The following is a 23,500-nucleotide window of genomic DNA, read 5'->3' as shown; positions in this document are numbered from 1 at the left end:
TGAGTTTTCTGAAGGAACCAGCATTTGTTTCAGATGAGGGGTTTTTTGTCTGTTACTGACAGGTTGTGCATGAGCTTAGGCTGGTTCGTAAGGCACACACCAATTTGTGCTGTTTTTACTTTCTGGCTTTTTGGAAAACTAGAGTAAGTATTGCCTGTGGCTGTAATACAGAAGAATTGGTATCGCTGTCAAGTTCAGTTGAATAACCAACCGCATGTGCATATTCGCACATGGGCTTTCTGTTCACAGGCAGGTGTGTGTCGCTGAAATCTTACCTTCTTATCTTCTTATGTAGAATTATTTAGCCAATCTCCTGTTACAGCTTCTGACTCTCTGATGCTCACTCAAGCACTCAGCCAAGTGTTCGTTTCACCAAGTAAGGCAGCAGGGAGAGCTGGCCTCCCTCATGCCATGAAGTTTGTGTGAGGCTCTCTTACTGTCCACAGTTGTAAATGGCTTCATACCTCCTGCACTTGAAATGGGCTTAGCACTAGGCAGCCATTCCTCACTGGCTCAGAAGCATCCCGTCTCCCTACTCCACTGCTGTGTGTGGTGGAGAGACAGCAGAACCACTGCGCAAAGCTGCGGTGGGGTGCCTGGGGCAGGTGGCATCCAGCCGAAGTGGGGGGACGGGGAGACTGCATCCGCAAGCAAACACCCTTCTACTGCAGGGACCGGCAGTGACAACCCCCCGTCAGGCAGAAGCAAACGTCTCATTGCAAATACAGCTCTTTGGGATACAAAGAGTTGCAAAATTTACATTCACTTTTAGCAGTTGCTTTCTATAGCATACATTTAAAAAGAAGTGGGGCTTCCAAGTATAGGTGTCAGGATTTATAGTTCATGGCTGTGGTTTTTTTGTCTTCTTTCTAAATGCCTTTTTTTCCCTCTGCCTTTTTCCACCTACTTATTCTGGGCTGCTTGTAGCTCAATGTAACATCTGAAGTGACTGAAAATACAGAGTTATTTAAAGGTTGGATGAGGAGTTCAGCACTATAATTCTCAAGGTAAAGGTTCTGCAACTGTCTCTGGCAAATTCTGTTGAAACATGGCCCATAATATATAATTCATCTCACCTTTCCAAACTTACTTTGGCCCTGCAGAGCCATCAAGGTTTAGCATTTGCTTAAATAAATTGAGGTGGTATGATTTAGTGTATAATTGAGAATTGTATCTAAGTAAGAGGGTGACATTTCACAAGGTCACACTTGTTGTAACAAAAGCAGATGTCTGTACAGTGTAAGAATGGCAATAATGAAGACTTTTTGAACCCAGTTAGAATTGCAATCAAGAAACACAGTATAATGCGGAAAATATACTAGGTTAGAAATCATAAACGTTAGTTTTCCCCTCTTCAGGTAGTGCTTTATCCTTAAAATCTGATCAAACATGTCTTTTATTTCAGCAGATTTTATTTAAGTACATTACTGACAATGAGCCAAAGCTGGCTAGGTTTTTTTTTCATTTTCTTTCATATACCAACATTGCACTTTAGCTGCTTTAAATTAGGTGTTTGCATTTACTTTTTGCCCTAATCTTTTCTAATTCTGGTCTTACCATTCAGTATCTGTTTTCTTAAATTATATCAATACGTCCTTGGACATTTCTTAACTTTTATGACTGAAGAATACCATCCATAACATTTCACATTTAACAGATGTGTAAGATAACATATTTTATTTAAAAAAAAAAAAAAATCACAACTAGCAAAATCTCCATATATTTTCCATATATTACTGCTGAGAGTGTCTGGGATATCTGTGAGCAGTAAAAAAATTTACAGTTGATATGTGTCCACAGGGATTAGGATCTAACAGTTTGTACTATGGGAAACTCCACACCTAGTATAATGGGAAAAACCTGGATTTCAAAAATACAAGAAAATTCAAAGATTCTTCAGAAATGGTATGATAAGAATGAACATATGCTTATTGTAGATTATTAAAACTCTAACCTTTAAAATTTTGGAAAATATCAATATCAAAATCTTCCTGTTGAAAAAGAAGATAACAGCCTTCTTTATTGAGGTCCATTACATTTGGACCTACTAGAACTAATGCAAAAGACCTGTGACTTTGTGGAATCATGATAACACCTGTGAGACTTCCTTAAAGACACATTCCAGGGCAATTTTTTAGAGACATTTAAAGATCCTGAGCAAAATCGGTAAACCACATGGGATATTAAACAAGGCTGCCAAAATCAAATGTAGCAGGAAATTATAGAGTAACTTTCTACCCAAAACTAAGCTATTTCAGTTTTGTCCCTTTCTTTGTCTTTGTTTACACAAGTGTAAAACACTCATGTAAATCCATTTTACCTGCTGATGTTGATTCATACAATTGTAAAACCAGCACCAATTAGAGAGGAATCTTCCACCAAAGGAGAAGTTTCCTGAAGTAAAACCTAATAGCATCGCTCAAGGGTGGTCTCACATGAATTATCCTTAAAGCTATTTCCATTTATTGTTTTAAAGACACGACTAACCTTCTTGCACTCATCATGTGTTTCTGCTCACCTGTAGAGGGGGTGAATCAATCACTTAATCCCATGTGCCTCAGTGTGCTAAAAATGTAGTTTTGGTCATTTTGTATAACTGCAGCTTGCAGTTGTTGCTGGGGAAATAGTGTGATTATAACTTTATTCTTGAGACCTGTCTGAGTAGCAAACTCTCTCTTACTGTGCAGGGATGTACATGGAATTACACTTGCTGAGGCCATAGTCAAGATACTGAAATCTGGCTAAGTGCAAGCAAGGGATTGTGGGCTGATGTAAGCTCAATTTTCTCTTACTAAGGCATTGGAGCAAAATCAACAGAAAAACTGCCAGCTTAAATGGTGCATTTGTTGACACTTACGGAATAGCAGAGGGATACCAGAAGAAAAATTAAGAGAACAAGGAAAGTTGGGCCAAAAGTGAGGTGACACACAGTCACTGTAGGAAATGAGTTCTGCAGTACTTGCCCTCAGGCTTTTCAAAGCTACAGGGTCTCCAGAGCAGGAAAGGTGTAGCTCATAGTGATATCTCATGTCAATCTATAGCACATATATCAGTGATTATCACCTGCATTTAGAAACCTGAATATAAATGGAGCTTCCTAACTGATTGGCAGTGCAGTTCTGACACATCAAAGCAACTTCTTGGTGCCAGGATTTTCTGAGTAATCATTTTGGCTTTGGCCACAGTTCTTCCTTCCCACTTTCTAAGCTCAGTTGGGATTCATGTAACGAACCTCTCCCCACTTTTTCCCACTGCAAAAAAGGAGAGAAATGCGTATGTCACCATAATTTTAGGGAGATTATGTGTGATTGTTTGAATGACAGCTTGAATGAGGGCACGTACAAAGCTCTTAATGTATTGTGTGTTGAATGTCCAGAACCTGTTGACTTCAAGTGTGTACTGGAAAGCTCCTAGAGGATAACTATTCTATGATTCTGTGATAAGCAAATACTGTTATAGGTGGTATGTAAGAGGATTTTTTGACTCACCTATGTTTCTTTGATTGCTTGAAACAATCGTTAGTTGTACCCTTATTGACAGTGCTTATTAATCTTTTGTTAATCTAAATAAACTATGAAAACTGTGTTGCTTCTACATGAATGTCACTCAGGGGAATGAACATAGTATCCTTTAAGTCTGTGCTTTTGGCAGTAGAGTCTTCTTAGGCATGCTAAAGACTAATATAACAGTAATTCTAGAGACCTAGGTTGGCCAATAGTTAACTTGAATGTTTGCTCTTTATTTTGTCCAGTAAGAAAATGGCTGTTTTTCCAAATGAAAAAGAAAATCAGGTCTTCTCTCTAAACTCCTCCTACAGTTATTTGAAAAGACTAGTTTACGAAAAGACATTGGAAGAAAATGAGAAACAAATCAAATGAGAAATGCCTATTTTTTAATAGTGATAAAACTTCAAATCTGTCTCTGGAGCCTCTGTTTCAAGTACCGAGAAGAAAAGCCCACACCACCTCTGCCAGTGACTCTTTCCTAACTAATCTCTGAAGCCCAGGACTGACAGCACTGGGTTCTCACCAAGAGGGAGTGGGTGTTAGGGAAAGTCAGGTTCAGCTGAGGATACATATAACTTAAATCACTTTTGGCAGCTTGTCAGAAAAAAAAAAAAAAAAAAAAAGAGATGAAATTCCTTTATAAATCTGTCCGCTGTGCTTTTGAGTATGATAGTTTTGTCCAAATCTCCTCTGCAATAGTAGAATAAGGATGAGTCTGGAGGCTTACTTCAGGGCACTCAGCACCATACAGATGATCGGAAGATTCTTTTAGGCTTATAGTCGGATCACAGAAATAAAAGCTGAAGGAAAATATGTATTATTCTGTTAAGCTCAACTCCCTTTTGAGTCATGAATCCTCTCCATTTGTGTGTTCTCCAGTGCTTTGTTCATCCTAGAGCTGAATCGCCAATACTTCGGGGGAGGGGGGATGAGTGTTGTTTTTCCACTGCTAACTTAATTCCATCAGTCTAATATCATTGGCATGGTTTCTCTCTCATTTGGTATTTACATCATCCTGAATTTCAGAGTAAGTTAAAATGTATCCAGCTCAGCAACTTTCCCATTTTGGGAAGAACATCAAATACTCCCTGTTTGTAGTTTTAAATGTGTCAAATACATTTCCTTTCACGTGCATGAGTCCAGCTGGGATCCAAAGTAATGGCCCTGAGAACTGATTGGTACTCTGGTTGGTTGATTGGTTTTTTTCCTAGTTTGTAAATTAGCCGGATTTTTACATGATATACCACAATATTCTATGAATATTGGCTTAATTTCTGACAATTGAGAGTGGAGATTGTGCTTCATAAATACTGTTAAAAGGACAGTCTGATCCCTTCCAACCCAAACCATTCTAAGATTCTGTAAGTCTGCTTAAACAGGGGACACAACTGTTGTGACAATCATTTTCCTTTTGAAACCCACTAGACAGGATGTTCTTACAAGAACACTGCAAAATGGCAGAGGATAAAGTGGAAAACAATGCTTTTGTTCTTCTCTAGAGTGTTTTTAAAATTTCACTGGATCTTCCTTGAAGCTGGTAATTTATAGTTCGTGATTTATTGCAATAATAAAGCTATGAATTACTGAACAAGTAAACATCCTGGCTACAGTAATAAAACAGACACTCTAAAAAGCACAGGAGAAATACTGCATGCCAGAATGCTCTAAAATATTCAAATCAATTCAGTCTTTGTTGGAACCCAAGAAAAGATATTATGGTCCAGACATGCAAAACCAGTGAAAAAACTGTATAAGCCCCTGTATGCTTCACAGTCTCTGCAAAAATTAAATTGGGTGGTCCTTCTCATGAAGAATTTTAAAGATTCAGCATGACTTTCAGTCTTCAGGTATTCAAAGCCAGATATAATTTTCAGTCATCACTGTCACTGATCAGAGTATGGGAAGTAACTCCTCAGATTGCTGTGCGGGCTCACCTTCCAGTCAGTGCACATGCCCTTGTTGTAGCAGGACTTCTCAGAGGAATCTCTAAATGACAGGTCAGTAATATCCCTTGGGAGTTTCACTCCAGGTGTGGAAGGTAACAAATGATCCTCCTTATAACAGCCCCTGGATGTTCTTTGCCTCCTTAGTTTCTATATTGACGGTATATATATGGTGACTGTAACAGGGAACTTAACCTCTAGACTGAAGAATGAGATTGCTGCCGACTTTTGGGATAATCCTTCGAAGACATCAGATAGTTGTTCTGTGGATAGAACTGGCATTTTTCCTTCAGTTTCTTCACTTGACTAAAAACCACACCAAATTGTACTACTCCAAATTCCAAATTGATGATTTGTACTCCATGACAGTCTCTGTAGAGTAGATAGGATCCTTCTGTCATGTGTTATTGCACATAAATCAGGCAGCCATTATTTTGAAGACTGGTTAAAATCTGCAAAAGCCAGAAGTAGCTTTAAAGTTCAGCAAAGAGAAGTACAAAAATTTACAGCTTGACACTGGTCTCCCAAAAGCAGCATGAATTAAAAGGACAGCATGTCAAGAATGAGGCCAGATTGAGGGCCAGTATCTTTGTGAGTTACATATTCCAATGTAACAAGGGTGTGGAGGGGAGATAAATAACAGGAAACATCAGGATGCATTTGTGCATAACCAGCATTGTTTCAGTCATGAAATACAGAGTTTGGGATGTGGTGTCATTGGTAATTGACAATGCACAGCTCCCTCTGTTTAATGAAACCTGGCAAATTCGTGGCCCTGCTTTTGTGCAGCACTGATTATAGGGCATCTGGTGATTGAAAACTTGTTAGATTTGTGAGGAAAACCTCCGTCTTTCTGTCACACTGCCATTATTCTGCAGGTGTCCTTAAACAGCAGTACGCTGCGTCATTGCTCACGTGTTTCTTTTCACGTTGTTGTTAGAGCCATCTGCTTTCTCGCCGTCTCTTACCTCAGAATCTGTTTTTGGTGATCCTGGATACACGCAATTTATTCTCTGTGCTATCAGAATATGTATGTGCCAGACCAAGAAACTGTCATCTTTACTGTTCAAGCTGACAGTGTGATTGCAAGCTTGCGTCACTTTACACGTTTCAGTTACAGTTTGTCGATATTATGTTTCTTCTGCCTTTACCTCAAGTCTTTCGCTACCCTTTTCTGTCTCCCTCTCACGCACACTGACGTGTCCTCTCACGCTTTTCTTTCCACACATGTAGTCTTCTTTTCTCATCCCTTTTTCCTCCTGTGCCTTTGTCCTCCCTTACCTTGTGCTCCCTGCTTTTGCTGCCTTTGTCCACTCCCACCACAGATGTTAGCTGTGCTGTAACTTTCCCTTTGTAAGAACACCCTCTGTGCAGCTCTGCCATTGACATCAGCCCGCAGCACCGGGCCCATCTTCACCCGAGCCAGGCTTGGAGCCACCTTGTCACCGGTCAGACCAGAGCATGGCTGTCCTGTGCAAGCACTCACACCAGTGCTGTTGAAGTGCCCCTCTGCGCAGCGTCTTGTTGACAGCACATGGAATAATGTTAAAATGAGGGAGGCAAGTCATCTGATTTAGCCAGGGCCATCAAGAAGTGCCCTAGCATGACTTTTCCGTGAAGATGGTTGTAAAGCTGCAGTTCTTAACCTGTGTTCACACCTAACAGTCTCCCCCGCCCCGAGCTTGGGGTGGTGAGTGTCAGCTGGGAGCCCAGTCTGGGGATGCCAGGTTATACTTCAGCTTGTCTTTCTGGAAGAAGTCAGTCCTGGTTCCAAGCACCCATACCTGGCAGCTTCAGAGGGGCTGTGTCTTAGCCAGGACATCCCCTCACCACTACGTGGAGGCTTCATTATGCTGTATGATCGTGAGCAATGGGTTCGCTTTTAGGCAGCTGTTAGCTTTTGAACTGCACTTCAGAGTGGGAATGCTAGTACATGTGCAGAAGAAAGAAGGATGCTGGAGATTTTTGTCAGTACTGTAGTATTTGTTTGCTCTGAGAAGGGCATGGAAGACCTTCCAAGATGTATGCAAACATCACAAGATGTTTGCATATTGCACATACTGTTTGCCTGCAGGACCTCATTTGTGTTTCTGTATTTTCTCATATGCACTACTACATAATGTGAGTCAATACTGAACAGCAACGGCCATAACAGATAAAATCATTATTCATTATTATTTTTATGCACACTTTATTGAAAATGTAATTTCAATTTGAGTTAACAACTATATAAGCAATTAAGAGATAATTGGAAATGGGGCTGTTATATTAACTGCCTTCCATTTACAAATACTGTGACCTCTGGTTCTACTCCTCTTTATATGTTATGTATCTAGGCAGGCCAGTTGATACAGCTTGCCTGTGACAGAAATCATATGATTCCATTACTGCGCATGGGAAGGCATGATTTGGAAAGCACACACAAAAGACCGTGGAACATGGCACATGTTTATTCACATCCTCGCTCATTCCTGTACTGTCTCATGGGCAGTAGTACTGAACAGTACTCATGGTTGCTTTCCCCCTAGTCCTGAGCCTTACTTATTTTTGTGTGTACCTTTAGGGACACCACATCCATGAGCCACGTTGGTGGCTGGTCTGTGGACACAGAAAGTGTGGGAAACCAGGAGTGTAGTCACTGAACTTTGATGCTGTGGAAAAGTTCTGCTTCTGCAAGACTTCTATTTTTTAACTGTATCAATCTCACCTAACAAAAAAAAGGGAGAAGTTTGTTCTGAAAGAGAACAACATGAAATAGAAGAGCCACTGCCTCTTGATTCAGTGTTACCAAGCTCCGTGATTGTTTTTATATTCTTTATTATTGATTATGTTGCAAACTTGCTAAAAGATCTTTCTGGCATTCGCCAAAACACTGTGCACACCCCCATCTATTGAGTGGGAATGACTACACATTATTACTCAAAGTAGCTGTCACCAAATTAGTCTTCAGTGCATAGGTGAAAACATTCCTCTTCCATGTTCCTTAGCAAAACGCTCATATTTATCAAGGATTACAATAGTTAAAACTACTCCATGGGCAAAATATTCCCTTGTCCAGCATTTCTCTTCGCTTTGCACTGCGATATAGCATCTTAGAGTTACTAAGTTTTGCTTTGTTTCTATTGAGTGCTTTCTGATAGTGATGTGAAAAAAAAAAAAATGTCTCCTTCTCCCTAAGTTGTTCCAGCACTTTACTGTTGGCCCTCCAAGGACAGGTTGTACCTAGAGCAAAAGCAGAGTTGGACTAGCAAGCAGCCTGGTGAGGAATTGACCTGGCTCTTGTCCCACTTACTGCATCCCGCTCTGTCTGTATATATGTCTGATAATTTATTAGTACTAGACTGTACCTATTCAAAATATCATCCACTGAAAACAATGTTCATTTTTGTTCATTTTGCTGCACAGCTTGAAAGAATCAGAATTTCCTGATACCAGAGAAATCCACCTGCCCTTATTAAAGTAAATTGCCCAACATTTGTTGAGCTTGGTGGATTCAGGAGAAGAACCTAATTGATAGAGCATTCACTTTCAGTGTACAAGTATGAGCTACAGTAAATAACACCACAGGTCTTCATAACTGTTTCCCATTTTAAATGTTGCTAATTCCGCTGTTTACATTTCCATTTCCATCTTTCTCTATTATGCTCTGGCAATGATGAGTTGTGTATGCTTTGAGAGTGCATATACACTGTTGCAGAAGGGTCATTCTGCCGTTGGTTCGCATATTGGAACATGCTATTCTTCTGTAAGTTTAAGTTTGCACTAGGTTTGATAGGTATCCTACATTCTGATAACTGATAATTCTGGAGAAACCTTCTACAATTACCACAACCAGAAATACTTCCTTTTGTTCAGCAGAAAAATATCCTTTTTTTTAATTTCCTGTTTAGTTAGCGTGATTTTTTTTTTTTTTGATCATTCGTATACTAATTATTCTTTCAGCTAAGTGCCACAGTAATAAGAGACATTTCTGTATGACTCGTGTACTGCTCCACCATGAAATGCTCCTGCAGAAGTACTAGAGCCGTGGTGACAGTAGGACTTTCCCCAAGATAATGATAGCCTATTTTGTTACACCCTGGTTATAAGCTTCAGTTCCTTACTCTTCCAAACTTAAGGCTAGCTCCCTCTGAAGTTAAATTTTACTAGAGGGGCTTTTAAGAAAAAAAAATAAGAGAACTTAATCTCTAAAGTAATTAGCCTTCTGACACCTCTAGATTATAGGGGTTTTTTTGTTTTAAAGTCCATCTCTATATAACTTCCAGTAAGCTACAGTTAAAGTACTGTATTCTTTTTTAAAAAACAATAAATATATAGCATTGAAACTATGCTAAATAGAAAACTGCAGGCTGGTGACCCACAAACAAATGTAAGTAGAAGAGATGGCACATCTGCATCGCTGATTCTTTCCATAAACCGCACTATTGTCTTAGCTACTGTTTTGGCAAAGGTTCTTCTGGCTGAGCCAGAGTTTAGACCATGGCTAATCTGTGGTCATAACATAATGAGAGCAGAATGTGAAGAGATTTTACTCTTTTGCAGCATGGTTGTGGCAGCTGAACATTTACTTTCAGCCAAACACAGGGGCAGGAATAGGAACCTTTCTACCTGTCCTGGTTTCAGCTGAGGTAGAGTTAGTTTTCTTCCTAGTAGCTGGTACAGTGCTGTGTTTTGCATTTATTATGAGAATAATGTTGATAACACAGCAATGTTACCCTGATCAAGGACTTTTCAGTCTCTCGTGCTCTGCCAGTGAGGAGGGGCACAAGAAGCCAGGAGGGAGCACAGCCAGGGCAGCTGACCCAAACTATCCAAAGCATAGCACAGTACGTCATGCCCAGTATATAATCTGAGGGGGAGTTGGCCAGGAGCCACTGATGACTGCTTGGTGACAAGCTGGACATCAGTCAGTGGGTGGTGAGCAATTGTATTGTGAGTCACCTGTTTTTCTTAGGGTTTATTCTTCTCTCTCTTTTCCATTATTATTGTAATTATTATTATTATTGTTATTATTATGTCTTAACTTATTTCATTAGTAAGCTGTTCTTTTCTCTACCCACGGGTTTTACCTTTTTCCAACTCTCCTCCCCATCCCACCATGGTCGGGGGGAGTGAGCGTCCATCCGCATGGTGCTTGTTTGCCAGCTGGGGTTAAACCACAACAATCCTTCTTAGTAGTCACAGTGGAAACCCCAGATTTACCAGTGTTTCGTATGTTTTCTACTATTGAATCTGCATATTCTGCAAACCTATTACCTTGATTAAAGTGAGTGGTCTTATTCGTGACAATTTGACCAGAACTTATTGGATCAGGTAGGAAAAGAGCAATTGTGTATCCATGTTTTGTTTTGCTTTTCTAGCCTATTTAAAATCTCAGTTTGACAGCCTTTACTTTCCGTACCGTGCTGACTTTATGCCTAAATGCATTCAGCTGTGTGCTATTGTGTTCATTTATCACATTCGGGCACAGTTTGCTCAGGAGATGGAGCTCACACAGAGTCCTGTACAATGCTGGTAATTTACTTGCGCGAGAAACAAGGAATTCAGGAGATCTATCCCAAAAGTGCCAAGCGTTATATACGTCAATATGACAAAGTTTTCTCCAGTCAGTCACAAAAGCCTGAGGTTTTGGAGGGTAGAAACTTGACACGGATACTGGAAACAAGCTATCAGAAGATAATTATTCTTACAAATGCAACTGGTCATAAATATATATGAATATATATAAAAACTAGTAGTCCAAGAGTATTTGAATCCCAAGTAAACTGCTTCCTGCTCAAAAATTCTTGTGCATGTTGAAGGAACACCTGTGAGACAAAGAAAAGTACTGTCATGAGGAAGCAGCAAAGAGAGTGGGACTTCAGGGGTACATTCCTCTGAATTTAAAGTGTGAGAGAACAAGTCTTGATCTGTATTCTGTGTGCATTGCTAATCCTCCCCATTGTAACTGGTGCCACTTCTGGCTGTGTTATGATTCATTTTCCTAAAAGAGTTTGTACGTCTTGCAGTCCTTAATTTAACTTGAGCATAAAGCTGATGAATTCAACAGAATTCATTATTAAGACGTTGTAGAGCTTATGTCTAAGATCCTGCTGAACTTCTCAAAATGTAAGAGAATTTTTATTCTATTCAGTTCATTTCATCATATAAAGAAGTGACAGTATAACATTATTGATCCCTGAAGATGAGGACACGGTCTGCATCGGCTTTAGATACGTTATGTTCTAGCTATAAGTATGGTGCAGGCATCAACAGAAATATTCTAATTTAGGAGGGTTTTCCAGTATATAATTTTCTCAAATACTTAACCTGTTTCAGTAAAAACAGCTATATTTGTTCTTGATGCATGTAGCTGAGGATAGACACAGGAAAAGCTGTAACATGTACTTCCTTGCACACTATTTATTTATAGAAGAAGGGATAGACTCATCTTTTGTTGATTATAGGTATTATGCAGTTGAGGCAATTTTACTTATGTCTTCGAAGTAAAGGCACAAAATTTAGTTTATTTTTCTTTGTTTTGTTTTTAAACAATGACTTTGTTTTCAATTAAATAGAAAAGAAAGTTTAAGTTTGTAAGCTGAACATGTTTTAAAGGTTATAATACTGTTCTTGAATCTTTTATTCTGTTTTATTTTGGATCTATGTTATGACAGTTTGTAATTTCATGATCATGTCCTGGTTTTAACAAAGATATCTACCATATGAAAATTGTTTAATAAATTGATGTAAAAATGTGTAAAAGCTCAAATCAAGGTCAGTCAAAAACATTTCGGGATTTAGGCCAAAGCTATTAAGTATTGAATACCATACCAACCAAAATCAGGCATAATAGTAAAAATTGTTTTAATATTTTCTGAAAAAACTGCAATATTTTCCATTTGTTGCAACACTTCATTTAAAAATCTGTTTCAATTCCAAAAATGTATTTAAAGTTCAGTGAAGTGGAACATGCTGGCTAAGAAAGAAAAAAAATTACTGTTTAAATCTTTCACATCAAATATCAGTTATTTTAGGTTGGCAAGAAGAATTCTTAAGGCTTTGGGGGTGGAAGCAGGGGGTATAAGCCACCCAACTCATGAAATCTCATATTAACATGCTTATGTTCCGGCCTTGTGCAATGTCCAATGTGTGAAATGAGGCAATGATACGGGATGAGCAAAACAGAAATTCATAATATTCATGTATTTTTGTACACAATTTGAACCACTTAGCTCAAGAAATGCAAATTGCTCTGCTGTGGAGTGGTTGTGTCTGTCTGAGCTGTAAATAAAGGAGTAGACATGCAGGAAGGCAACAAAATCCTTATGCATAGGAGGAAACCTCTGGTGCATGTGGATGTCTGCACCTTAATACTTTTTCGAACTCTGAGTGTAAATATTTTGTACCAAATATTATCATAGAACCATAGAATGGCTTAGGTCATGACAGGGTTGACACTTCGTGCACATGTGATCTCCTTCTGGAAAGCTTTCCAAGCCAAATAGTATCAGTCACTTCATGGCCTCACATCACTGCAGTTTTGACAAACAGATATTACGACTATAGAAGTGACATGTGGCAGAACAGGCACATGCTTAGACCTGCCCTTATCTCTCTGAGAGCAAGGTTGTATCTACACAATGTCATACACACAAACCTGAAGTCAGTTCAAGGTAGCTACTCTAATGAGTAGACACATTCCAAAACTGCTCACTGTGTAAATACTAAGCTGTGGTTAGTCTAATACCAAACTCTGCAGTACCACACTTCAATTAAATCAAGTGCAGGGCTAATTCAGGTGTATCTGTACTGAACTAATCAGACACAGCATCACCAGCTCTTCAATAGAGGTGATTCTGCCGCTGTGTTCAGCATTGGTGCAGTCTCACCTGGGACACTGTGTGCAGTGCTGAGCCCCACCATTTAAGAAGGATGTGGAGGTCCTTGAATGTGTCCAGAGGCAACAGAGCTCGTGACAGGGCTGGAAGGAACGTCCTATGAGGAGCGGCTGAGGGCTCTGGGCTTGTCTAGTTTGGAGAGAAGGAGGCTGAGGGGTGACCTCCTTGATCTCCTACAGTTTCCTGAGGAGGGGAGATGGAGACAGAGGTGCTGAGCTCTGCTCCCTGGTATCCAGTGACAAGATGCATGGGAATGGTTCAAAGCTGCACCAGGGAAGGTTCAGACTGGACATCAGGAAGCATTTCTTTACTGAGAGGGTGGTCAAACTCCAGCACAGGCTTCCTAGAGAGGTGGTTGATGCCCTAAGCCTGACAGTGTTTAAGAGGCATATGGAAAATGCCCTTAACAACAGGCTTTAACCTAAAGTGGTCAGGGAGTTGGACTAGATGATCGTTGCAGGCCCCTTCCACTTGAAATAGCCTATGCTATTCTATTCAACTACAGCTATGGGGTTGGCAGATCCCCATGCTGTGTGTCAGGCTGTGTTACTAACACTTCTACACTGCACAATAAAGAGCTTGGCCCATCTCTCAAATATGGCTTCCTACAGGTGCAGTCATCTACATATATGAACATAAGAAGAATTTAAGTCCTGCCTCATTGTACATACAATGAGAAACTTGGGAAAAAATGATAGTTATTCATTAAAAATGCTGAGTTTAATTTTAACAGCATGTTAGTCGGGCTTATGGATTTGTTTAATGTGTCTGCCTCTGTCCCCGGCCATTTTTCCTGACAGACCTTTTGCGGTGGCCACAAATCAGCAAGTGCAGATCACCTGAACTGGAGACGTTTTCATGTTATTGGACTGACGGAAGCTTTTATAACCTCACTGCTCCAGGAACAATACAGCTATTGTACATGAAAAGGTAATGATATGGAAACAGCAAAAGAAAGAGGAAAAGAGAGAGAAGTCATATATTTTGCTATGCCTTTTAGCTCATTGCTGTTAATTTATTGCTATGATATGAGCCGTACTTTTTTAAGGGCATTAAATTGTGTTTTAAGTGCATATTTTTCAATGACAAAATTTGTTGTTAATTATTAAATGATTTGTGGCAACAAGCATTCCTTGGAAGATAATTAAGAACATGATCTTACTACACTTAGGTCCAGGTTGCAGAATCCAAAACTGAACACTGTATGGCTTGGGAAATGAGATTTTAGTAGGGAACTTCAGTTTATTCCTTACCAACCTAATGCAGACTGTGAAATTTGTTGTATCTGTGCATAGATGTGGAATTTGGATACAAGCCCATTCCAAATTTTTATTAAAGTTTTATAAAGCTCCCATTGATCAGTTGCTAGATTAAAGTCTTGAGTGTGTAGGTCCAGATGAAAAGGCTGCTTTGAGACTGGGGATTGTCTTTCATTGAGCTCTGTTCAAGTCTGATTCACATTCTACATAAGTTTTTGCAATTTTCAGGTTGTTACAATGATTAGACTGAAAGAGGACATTGACATTACCAATAATGGCTATTAAGGAAAAGAGGCCTTTTGTTCACAGGAATGTGAGTTTTTGTTCCCTCTAATGAGCAGAGTTTCAGCCTTTTTTATCTACGGACACTTTCTACTAGTGATGATACATTTGCTTGGTAAACTAAAGCCTAATGGCAAGGCTGGCCTTCTTACTTTTCTAGGACTTCTTAGAGATAATAGGGATCCAAGTTAGAACCACTATATAAATGTAATGTTTAGCTGACAGTTGTCAGTGCATGTACTATGCAGGTTCAGACTTTAAAAATTATCTAAACTCCATGATAAAGCAGTACCACATACACTGAGCAGATCATGTATTTCATCTTTGTCGTAGAAATTAGGATACTGCAATGAAAGATGCGAATTGAGCATCCACATTAAAAATACTTAGATTTCAACATGCAAGCAACATTTAAGGCTCAGGACTGAACTCTGTCACCTAACCCAGTCTCCTACTCAACAGAAGCCATAATACCTAACCACTTACACCCTTACCAAGTCCTGACTCTGCAGAGCATTTCCTTTAAAAAAGTGTCTGGTCTCATCAGCTAAGTGCAGGATCAGTGCTTACTGGCAGAAATGCTTCTTACTCAATTTACGTAATCTTACTCTGCCTTTTTACTCCTTAAGCACCCACTCCACTACTGAAGGCTGCACTTGGCATAATTGATTTAGCATAATCCTCCTTCTCTACAGCTTCAATGGCTCTTGATAAGAAAAGGCATTTACAGTATATTTTAACAAACCAAGACTGTAATTTTTGAAAGATTCCTGTTCGGTCTATGTTTGGGCTGAGAGATAGTATCAAGATAAAGAACAGCAACAGCAGATCTGTTTGCTACAAGATTCATTTTTCTAAAGGGACTTTAGAAATACTGGATAAATATCTGTCACTTTTCCTGTAGACTATTTCTGACAATTTGATCATTCCCATTTTGCTTTATCCGAAGACATTTTTGGTTTTGAACCTGCTGAGTAGTTTCAGCTTGGCTGCATTAAAATGACCCTATGCAAGTAGCACTATTTCTCAGTCTGAGAGTTCATGCCGCTGTTTATACCTTTGGTGTCTGTCTTTTTTAAGAGATTAAATTAATGTGGTATTTCTTGCTGCAGTTATTTTATTTACAAAGAACATTTATGAATTTTTAAGCAAAATCAGATGGAAAAAACAAGATGTTTATTTTCAGTAGTTCCGAACCTGTGTTTTAGAAGTTTTGTAACCCAAGGAATTTAGCCCTTCCTCACTCACAGTGCTGTGTTTCTCTTCTTCTCATTCACATCCTGCAGGCCTGGCTTGGTTTTTGCTAGGTCTCCTGCAGCATCCACCCTCAGGCACTTTCCCATGCAAGGGATCAATGCTCTAGTGCCTGCATCCCAATTCAGTTCCCCAGGGCAACACACTCCCCTGTCCTTGCTGTGCAGGTAGTGCAGTACTGATCCACGATAAGGACTGGCTTCCACTGTTTCAGACCTCATTATATAGATGAGCATCTTACTGCAGTATATCTTTACCTGAACAACAGCTGCTTAAATGCATATTAAATTCACCTAAGTTTGTGCTTGATGGTAGTCATTAGCACCTACCAGCATAGCAAGATACCTTTGTGACTGTTCTTTTGGAAGCAGCATCCAAAGCAGAGAAATGCCACTTACAGCACATGAGAACCTAAACACATTTATGCAAGTTGCTTGCATAGTGGTTTGGTTTCATTGTAAATCATAATCAATATTGACGTGTTTTTCTCACTTCCATGGAAGTTATGAGTTATCAACAATGTGTCTTGTGACATCTATAAGTTGTATTTTGTAAGATCTATAAATCCCGCTCTCACGTATATTACATTTTTGTTGTCATTCTAGGAATGATGAAGACTGGAAAGAATGCCCTGATTATATCACTGCAGGAGAAAATAGCTGTTATTTCAACACATCCTACACCTCTATTTGGATACCATATTGCGTTAAGCTTGCCAATAAAGATGAAGTATTTGATGAAAAATGTTTCAGCGTTGATGAAATAGGTATTAATTTCATTATGCATTTTACCTCTATATTTTTAAATTGGAGTAGGTGTGATGCTATAAGCTTTTGTATTACTTCATTTAAATTTCCCATCGCAGAAAGGTTAGTTTCTAAAAAATATATATAGGAAGGGATTTGGGTTTGTAACAAATGTAAGGTGATCCACACCAGAAAATACTGCCCAAATCGGAAGAAAGCTAAAAGGGTAAAAGCAAATGTATGGTTTCTCTTTCTGAATACCAGTGATCTCTCAAATGTGTGCATATGAGCTTGCCTTTGTTGTCACTCAGAGCCCTTTCTAAAGGCTGCTACATGCCCTTCTTCAGTTGGAGCAAAGGTAGCATTAAAATCTTGATTCTGCAAAGTTCTGGAACTAAACAGTTTTTTGTTCCTGAATCAACACTAATCTACAGAATCAGGATGTTTAGCATTTCTAAGCAAGAATTTATATTTATTGCAATATGAATTGTAACTCGCTGGCACTTTATAGATGTTACTGCTTTTTCAGAGCAGTGGTGTATGTATATGCAATTAATTTATTCCTGCACATGACTAGAATACCCACTGCTCTCTTTTCTCCATTTGAGCAAATTTAGATTAATTTTTCAGATGCAATAGTTTTTCAATGTACATCTATATTAATTACTAAATATTTACTTTATCTTACTGTGTTACTCCGATTACTGTATTTCTAGTGAAAACCCTAAATTTAAATTTTGATGGCGAATTATGTCTCAGTGTTTTCTAAGCTGCTATTAGGAAATGTAGTCTACTAGGTATACATTCTTAGTCTTCTTTATTAGTCACTCAGGTGGCATTTATGCAGAGCTACTCTACCATCAATGGCAGGGTGCCTTCTTGTTACCAAACCTGTAGTGACTTTGTCATTGACTCATAGCTTTAGATTTTAATCAGCAAATATGTGCTTAATATGCTGTTTTAGTCTTGGAATCATTTAACAGTTTGTAGTAAGAATGATAATTTCACATTGAAAACTGGCTGTTTTATTCCAAATACTCTGTTTAAACAGTACTACCTGATCCCCCTGTCCACCTTAACTGGACTCTGCTAAATACTAGTCAGACTGGGATCCATGGGGATATCCAGGTAAGATGGGATCCACCACCAACTGCAGATGTTCAGAAAGGATGGATTACTCTGGAGTATGAATTGCAGTACAAAGAAGTTAATGAGACAAAATGGAAGGAGGTATGAAGCAAATATTTATTATACAATAGTCATAGTACAGTGCAGGCTTGTTCTGTCCCTAACACTTTTGTACTACTATGAAAAGTCAAAATCTTTGTAATTGCTAATTAGATGATAACCTTAAGTCTTAAACAATAGACCCACGTTCCTCTGAAGTTTTCTAGCAAAAACTATAACTTCATGTGTCAAGATAGTTGGCATACAGGATAATAACAACAAACCCCAAAATCCCTGTGTTGGATTAGAAAGTATAGTAGCAATAGTCAGATATCTAGAAGGTTTTTGATAAATTGTTTTTCTAAATCTCAGCTGTTTGAAACAGTGCTTGGTAATTTTAGTAGTTGGAACAGGAATATTTTGCTTGGAAAATGTCACCACATCTGTCCAGATTCTTCAGGGTACCTGTAAAGTTCTAGTATTTATACTTATCATCTCATTAAATTATATTTAAAAAAAAAAAAAAAAAAAAAAAAAGCTTTGAGTTATAATTTAAAATTTGATACGATAAACAAATAAAAATAATGCAACATGGATAAGACCTACAGATTTCGTACCAGATAGCAATGGAAATTTCTGACTATATGGATAGTCCATGAAAATTTAAAACATATATACCCCAAATCTTTTCAGTTTTCTTTCTGAAAATCTCTTAGCTTTTTATATAGTCAATTTTTCTATATGGGGAAGAAATTGCACCCAGCTTACCTGAATACACAAGCCAAGTGCCAGAGTGTCATGGCATATTTGCATATGGATAATTCTTCTGAATACCAGTTCAATGCAATAAGAACATCATTTCAGAGCAGAACCCTTCCTTTGCTTTTTTATCAGTATGAGCTGAGTTAACTGACAGAAGGAAGGCAGACAATACTGTTATGAATTTGTCATAACCTACAAGAGGCAAATTTACCAGTTGAAACATAAAGCAAACTGGTTTGCTTCCATTCATCTCTGAAAGACCTTGGACCTCTCCTTATCTCAGATCCTTCTCAATGTTAGCATTTTCTGTGTATCCTATTCCTTATTAGTAAGTCTACAGCCAAATGGCCTATAATGTCTATAACTTTTTCCTAATACTTGTCTGAATTTCTCTATATACTGGTTTAAGCTACACTTACTCTATAGCTTCTTTATTTTAAACCCAATAAAATGAGTTAAGTTTAGGCAGTAAATCAGTACTCCTTAAGAACTTGAAAACCTGAAGAATATTTATGGGATTTACAAAAGCAGGTGGCAATATGGATACCTCTTAAAAATGCACGGTTTTTACTGTTTGTAAGTCTTTAGGTATCAGTTGTATAGATACCCTAATAAAGCTTTGTTCTTGCTCCAGTACCATCAATAATTCTAGCATGCCTTGAGAGTAGCTCTTCTCTGGAGAGCAAAGGTTTGAAGTTCAGTGTTTTTCTTTCAGAAAACAGATAACGAATTGCTGAATACTGTACTTGCCTCAAGAGGAATAGTACTGTAGATTATGTTGTACTGCACCTGTATGTATTGTATGTTATTATGCCTTTCAGATTAAAAGCATAAACATGGCATAATTCCCTTAGACACTATCAGAGAATAAAAGAAATTTCTGAACAAAAACTTGGCCTGGCATAAGACAATAGCAAAACTCACTTAACGTTGCATTTTTTGCTACAAATATCTTCTGTAATGAGTGTTGAAACAGCCAAGAGAGAGATGTCCAGTTATACTGTTATTACTAGATTTTTACACAAATTATAATCTTTGACTGCTTAAATATACCATAATGCTTTGCAAATATAACTGATAAAAAAAAAAATATAGTACCTAAAATTGTACTAAGCTTCATCATTACTGAGAGTTGATTGCAATTCTTTTAGATGGTTTGAATGAACCTGTTTGATTTTTCATTTATAGCATTCATTTCTTTCAATCCATTTACTAACTGAAAATAACTTATGAATTGAAAGTAAAGTATTATAACAGTAAGTTATAGTGATAAGAAGATCAAAATTATTTTTAGAGAAACTGCATAAAACCGGTAGAATCCCTACCCTCATATAGCAGCTGTTTGTGAGACAGAGCCAAATGTAATCTGGCTCAGAGACTGAAAAAATTTCATCATTTTTATTAGCTCTTTGCCTGGCAGTACCTTTTCAAAATTCTACCCTCTTATCTTCAAGTGTTGCCCATTATATTCACTAGACTAAAATTCTGTGCCTTGTTATGTCTATCCAAGTTTACTAGTAATGACTAGCAATACCTATAGAGACCCTACACTTATACAATGAGGCTGCTGTATTTTTCAAACACGCATCATCTGAGCCATAGTGAAGAATGATGACTTTGTAGTGAAGTGTCTGTCTACGAAGTGTCTATAAACATAAGTGCAAAAGGGAATCTTGACATTCTAATTTTCCTTTATTTATTTATCGTATTTTAGACTAGCCTGATCTTTTGAGTTATTAAAAAAAATAAAGAATAATTAAAATAAAAATAATTAAAAAATCAATAATAAAAAAGAAACAGGCCCAGATCCACCTACTGTGATATGAAATTGATGATCACAGCTCAGTCCTCAGTGAAGAGGGCTGGACCAGGGAGGACTCTACTGGCTCTTGTTATCTTGTGGAGTTTTTGCTGGAAAAGGTCCTGCAGGGAAGCACACTTAGGGCAAGGAAGCATGGAGTACTAATTCCAGAGCTGAGCACCATTGTGTGTCCATACAGCACTGTGGCTGAGATACAGGGCTTAACTAGTTTGAGGAATGCAAAACTCATCGCCCTGCACTGCATTGGATATACAGCATAATATAGGTTGTATGGGTTCCCAAGCCTGTGCTATGCCTACCCAGGGTACCTCTGAACCTTTCCCTCGTACTACCCATCTCCCAGTTTTCCCCATTTTTCTGTTAAAGCTGGTGGAAGCCATTGCCTTGGCTGCTGTGTTGCATGTCATGCCTGGGCCAGCCTGTGCCTCTCGTGCTCCCATCCCAGTGGGCACTGACAGCATCCCAAGGGCTCCAGCTGACTAGTGACAAACAGTTGTTCTGCAGTCTGCCTTAACGCCTTCTTGCAGGGCTAGTCTCCTACAGGCAGCGCATGCACACAGCTCAGCGTGACAGCAGGTTTGTCACACGTTTCTTCAGTATGGCAGTCACAAGCCATTTATACTGACTGAACAGCCTGCATTAAGTCCAGTAACCCAGCAGTCCGGTTCCAAGCTCCCCTTCACATACTTTAAATGAGTTTGCTATATGCTGTCATGCATTTTTATTAGTTATCTTTTAGCATCTCTCTCTCAAATGGCACTTAGTTGATTTAATCCATATGACAAACACCATTAATCTATTCAGTTCATGGAGAAACTTCCCGAGTCTGTACAACTTGCTCCATCCAGGTGTCTTTTGTAAAGCTGTGCTAGGTCATTGATGGTCTAGAGACATCCTGCCCATTAATCAGTTATCTGTTCTTTAGCAACTCTTGCAATTTCAGATATACAGCTACAATAATTTTACCTTACATTTTTCAGGGCTCTAACTTAGCTTGCATACTGCTTTTTCAAAGTGCTACCATTATTTGGTTGTATATGTTGTATGGTCCAGCATCCCTAAGAACCTGACCAATTGTGTCAGGAAAATAAAGGAAAAAAAGAAAGAAACAAAGAAAACACAAAAAACTACCTGTAAAACTTTAGTGTACTAATTCTTTGTGGCTTCAAGCACAAAATATGAAATACTTTTAATTCTTAGCCCATGACAAGTTTCGCTAGTATCATCCTTGATTCAGAAGTAAAAGTAGAATATAACATCTGCCACATGCATTTCTATTTTGAGCACATTTTCCTTATTTTTACATACATTTGCTGGGCTGCCGGAGCTAAAATACATGTTCTTAGAGGAGTAATGGAAGAAGAGAGAGGTTTCACATAATAAGACCTCTAATGTAACTTGCTGTATAGTTTGATATGTTGCAGAGTCTAAGTATGTTGCAGTTAATATAGAAGTCTTAAAACTGACAATCTGATGCCAGAAATTCTCACAGAGTTTCCATTATCACATTTTATTTACAGCTGAAGTTTCTGCGAGCAATGCAGTGTTCCCCAAATAAATACATTTGTAAGATGCAGTACATCTGATTAGAAGGCCTTTCAATCATTCTTCTTAAAATTAGTTCTGTAGTTGAGATTTCACTAGTTTTAAGACTCCCGTGTTATTTTAATAATTATCTTGGCATTGTGAAGTCAGTAATGTTGTGTTACAACAGTAAAAGGGATTTACAACTTGATAAGTGGGAGATGTTCACACCACCTACTTATGGCAAGTAACTAACTGGGGGCAGCTGCCTTTCTTCAATATTTACAGAGAGCTTGGATTTTCCACTCTTGGTCCCAAGTCACAGTGAAGCCTGATGGCTAGTAAGTCAAACGTAAAGGGCATGAATTTTCTCTGAACTTTTCTTGTAATATACTTAGAGTTCAAAGTAGTTAAAACACCTTCAAATGTTTATTTATGAAATCAAGAAGCAGTGAAAAATTGCCAATACAACTCAAACAAATAAATTACAGTCCTTCTGTTTTTACAGTTAGAACCCAGGCTGTCAACAATGGTTCCACTGTACTCTCTGAAGATTGGAAGAGATTATGAGATACGAGTCCGATCAAGACAACGTACCTCCGAAAAGTTTGGGGAGTTCAGTGAAATCCTTTTTGTATCTTTTTCTCAAGCAGGCCTTGAACTTGTTCATTGTGCTGAAGGTAAATAAGTGAAGTGCAGCAAACTGTTCTTATAACTATGCTGTCTTTCTGTCTTTCCGGTGGTGTTGGTTTTCTTCTTACTGTTGGTGTTGTGTGCTTGAATAGGTTGATAATTCAGCCTATTGCAGGAAAATTATTTGGTGAGATTGAGAACGTACAAGTTCAGAAGTAAATTCAGCAAGACTGTTTCACAGCTCATCAGAGAGCGAAAATAAAGATGGCTTAAGAATCAGAAATAATAACTGCTGTTGCACATCTTATAGAGCCTAAAATGCAGTTAAATCTCATACTTCATCTAAAATAAGTACTCTGGTGGTGAAGGGAACAGTCCCTTCTATTTAAGTGTTACACTGCTGACTACGTTTGTTATCAGAATGTTGTGGTTTTTTGATCTGACCAATACTGTCAAACACAGTGTTTTTCTGATTCTTTTTTCTGTCTTGTACTTGTTTTTAAAGTGCTCTTAAATACAGAAGAAGAAACAGTCATTGAGCGCCATATTTTTTTCTATTAAAAGAGTGAGACAGTGCCTTTTCCTAAAGCATTCCCAGGTCTGAGTTACTAAATTAACTCTTTAAAATATGAGCTCTTCAGCAAATTATTTTAACAAGCTGCTTCATTTCATTTTCCCGGGTATTAGTGAAGGTGTTAAATAAAACCACCCTTAAGTCTTAT

At 38.3% G+C, this 23,500-nt stretch overlaps 1 protein-coding gene across 2 annotated transcripts in view; it reads left to right on the top strand.

The window, feature by feature from the left end:
* The window catches only part of GHR (growth hormone receptor), a 124,337-nt gene that overhangs the window by 93,453 nt on the left and 7,384 nt on the right, over positions 1-23,500 (top strand). For both annotated transcript variants that reach the window (XM_030470133.1, XM_030470134.1), the window contains 4 exons: positions 14,130-14,259; positions 16,730-16,890; positions 17,922-18,100; positions 22,654-22,825. In XM_030470133.1, the coding sequence (XP_030325993.1) occupies positions 14,130-14,259; positions 16,730-16,890; positions 17,922-18,100; positions 22,654-22,825 (642 nt within the window). The remainder of the gene's footprint in view (positions 1-14,129; positions 14,260-16,729; positions 16,891-17,921; positions 18,101-22,653; positions 22,826-23,500) is intronic.

This window comes from Strigops habroptila, chromosome Z (genome assembly GCF_004027225.2).
Source record: "Strigops habroptila isolate Jane chromosome Z, bStrHab1.2.pri, whole genome shotgun sequence".
NCBI lineage: Eukaryota > Metazoa > Chordata > Aves > Psittaciformes > Psittacidae > Strigops > Strigops habroptila.
This window is presented reverse-complemented; position numbering and strand designations above follow the sequence as displayed.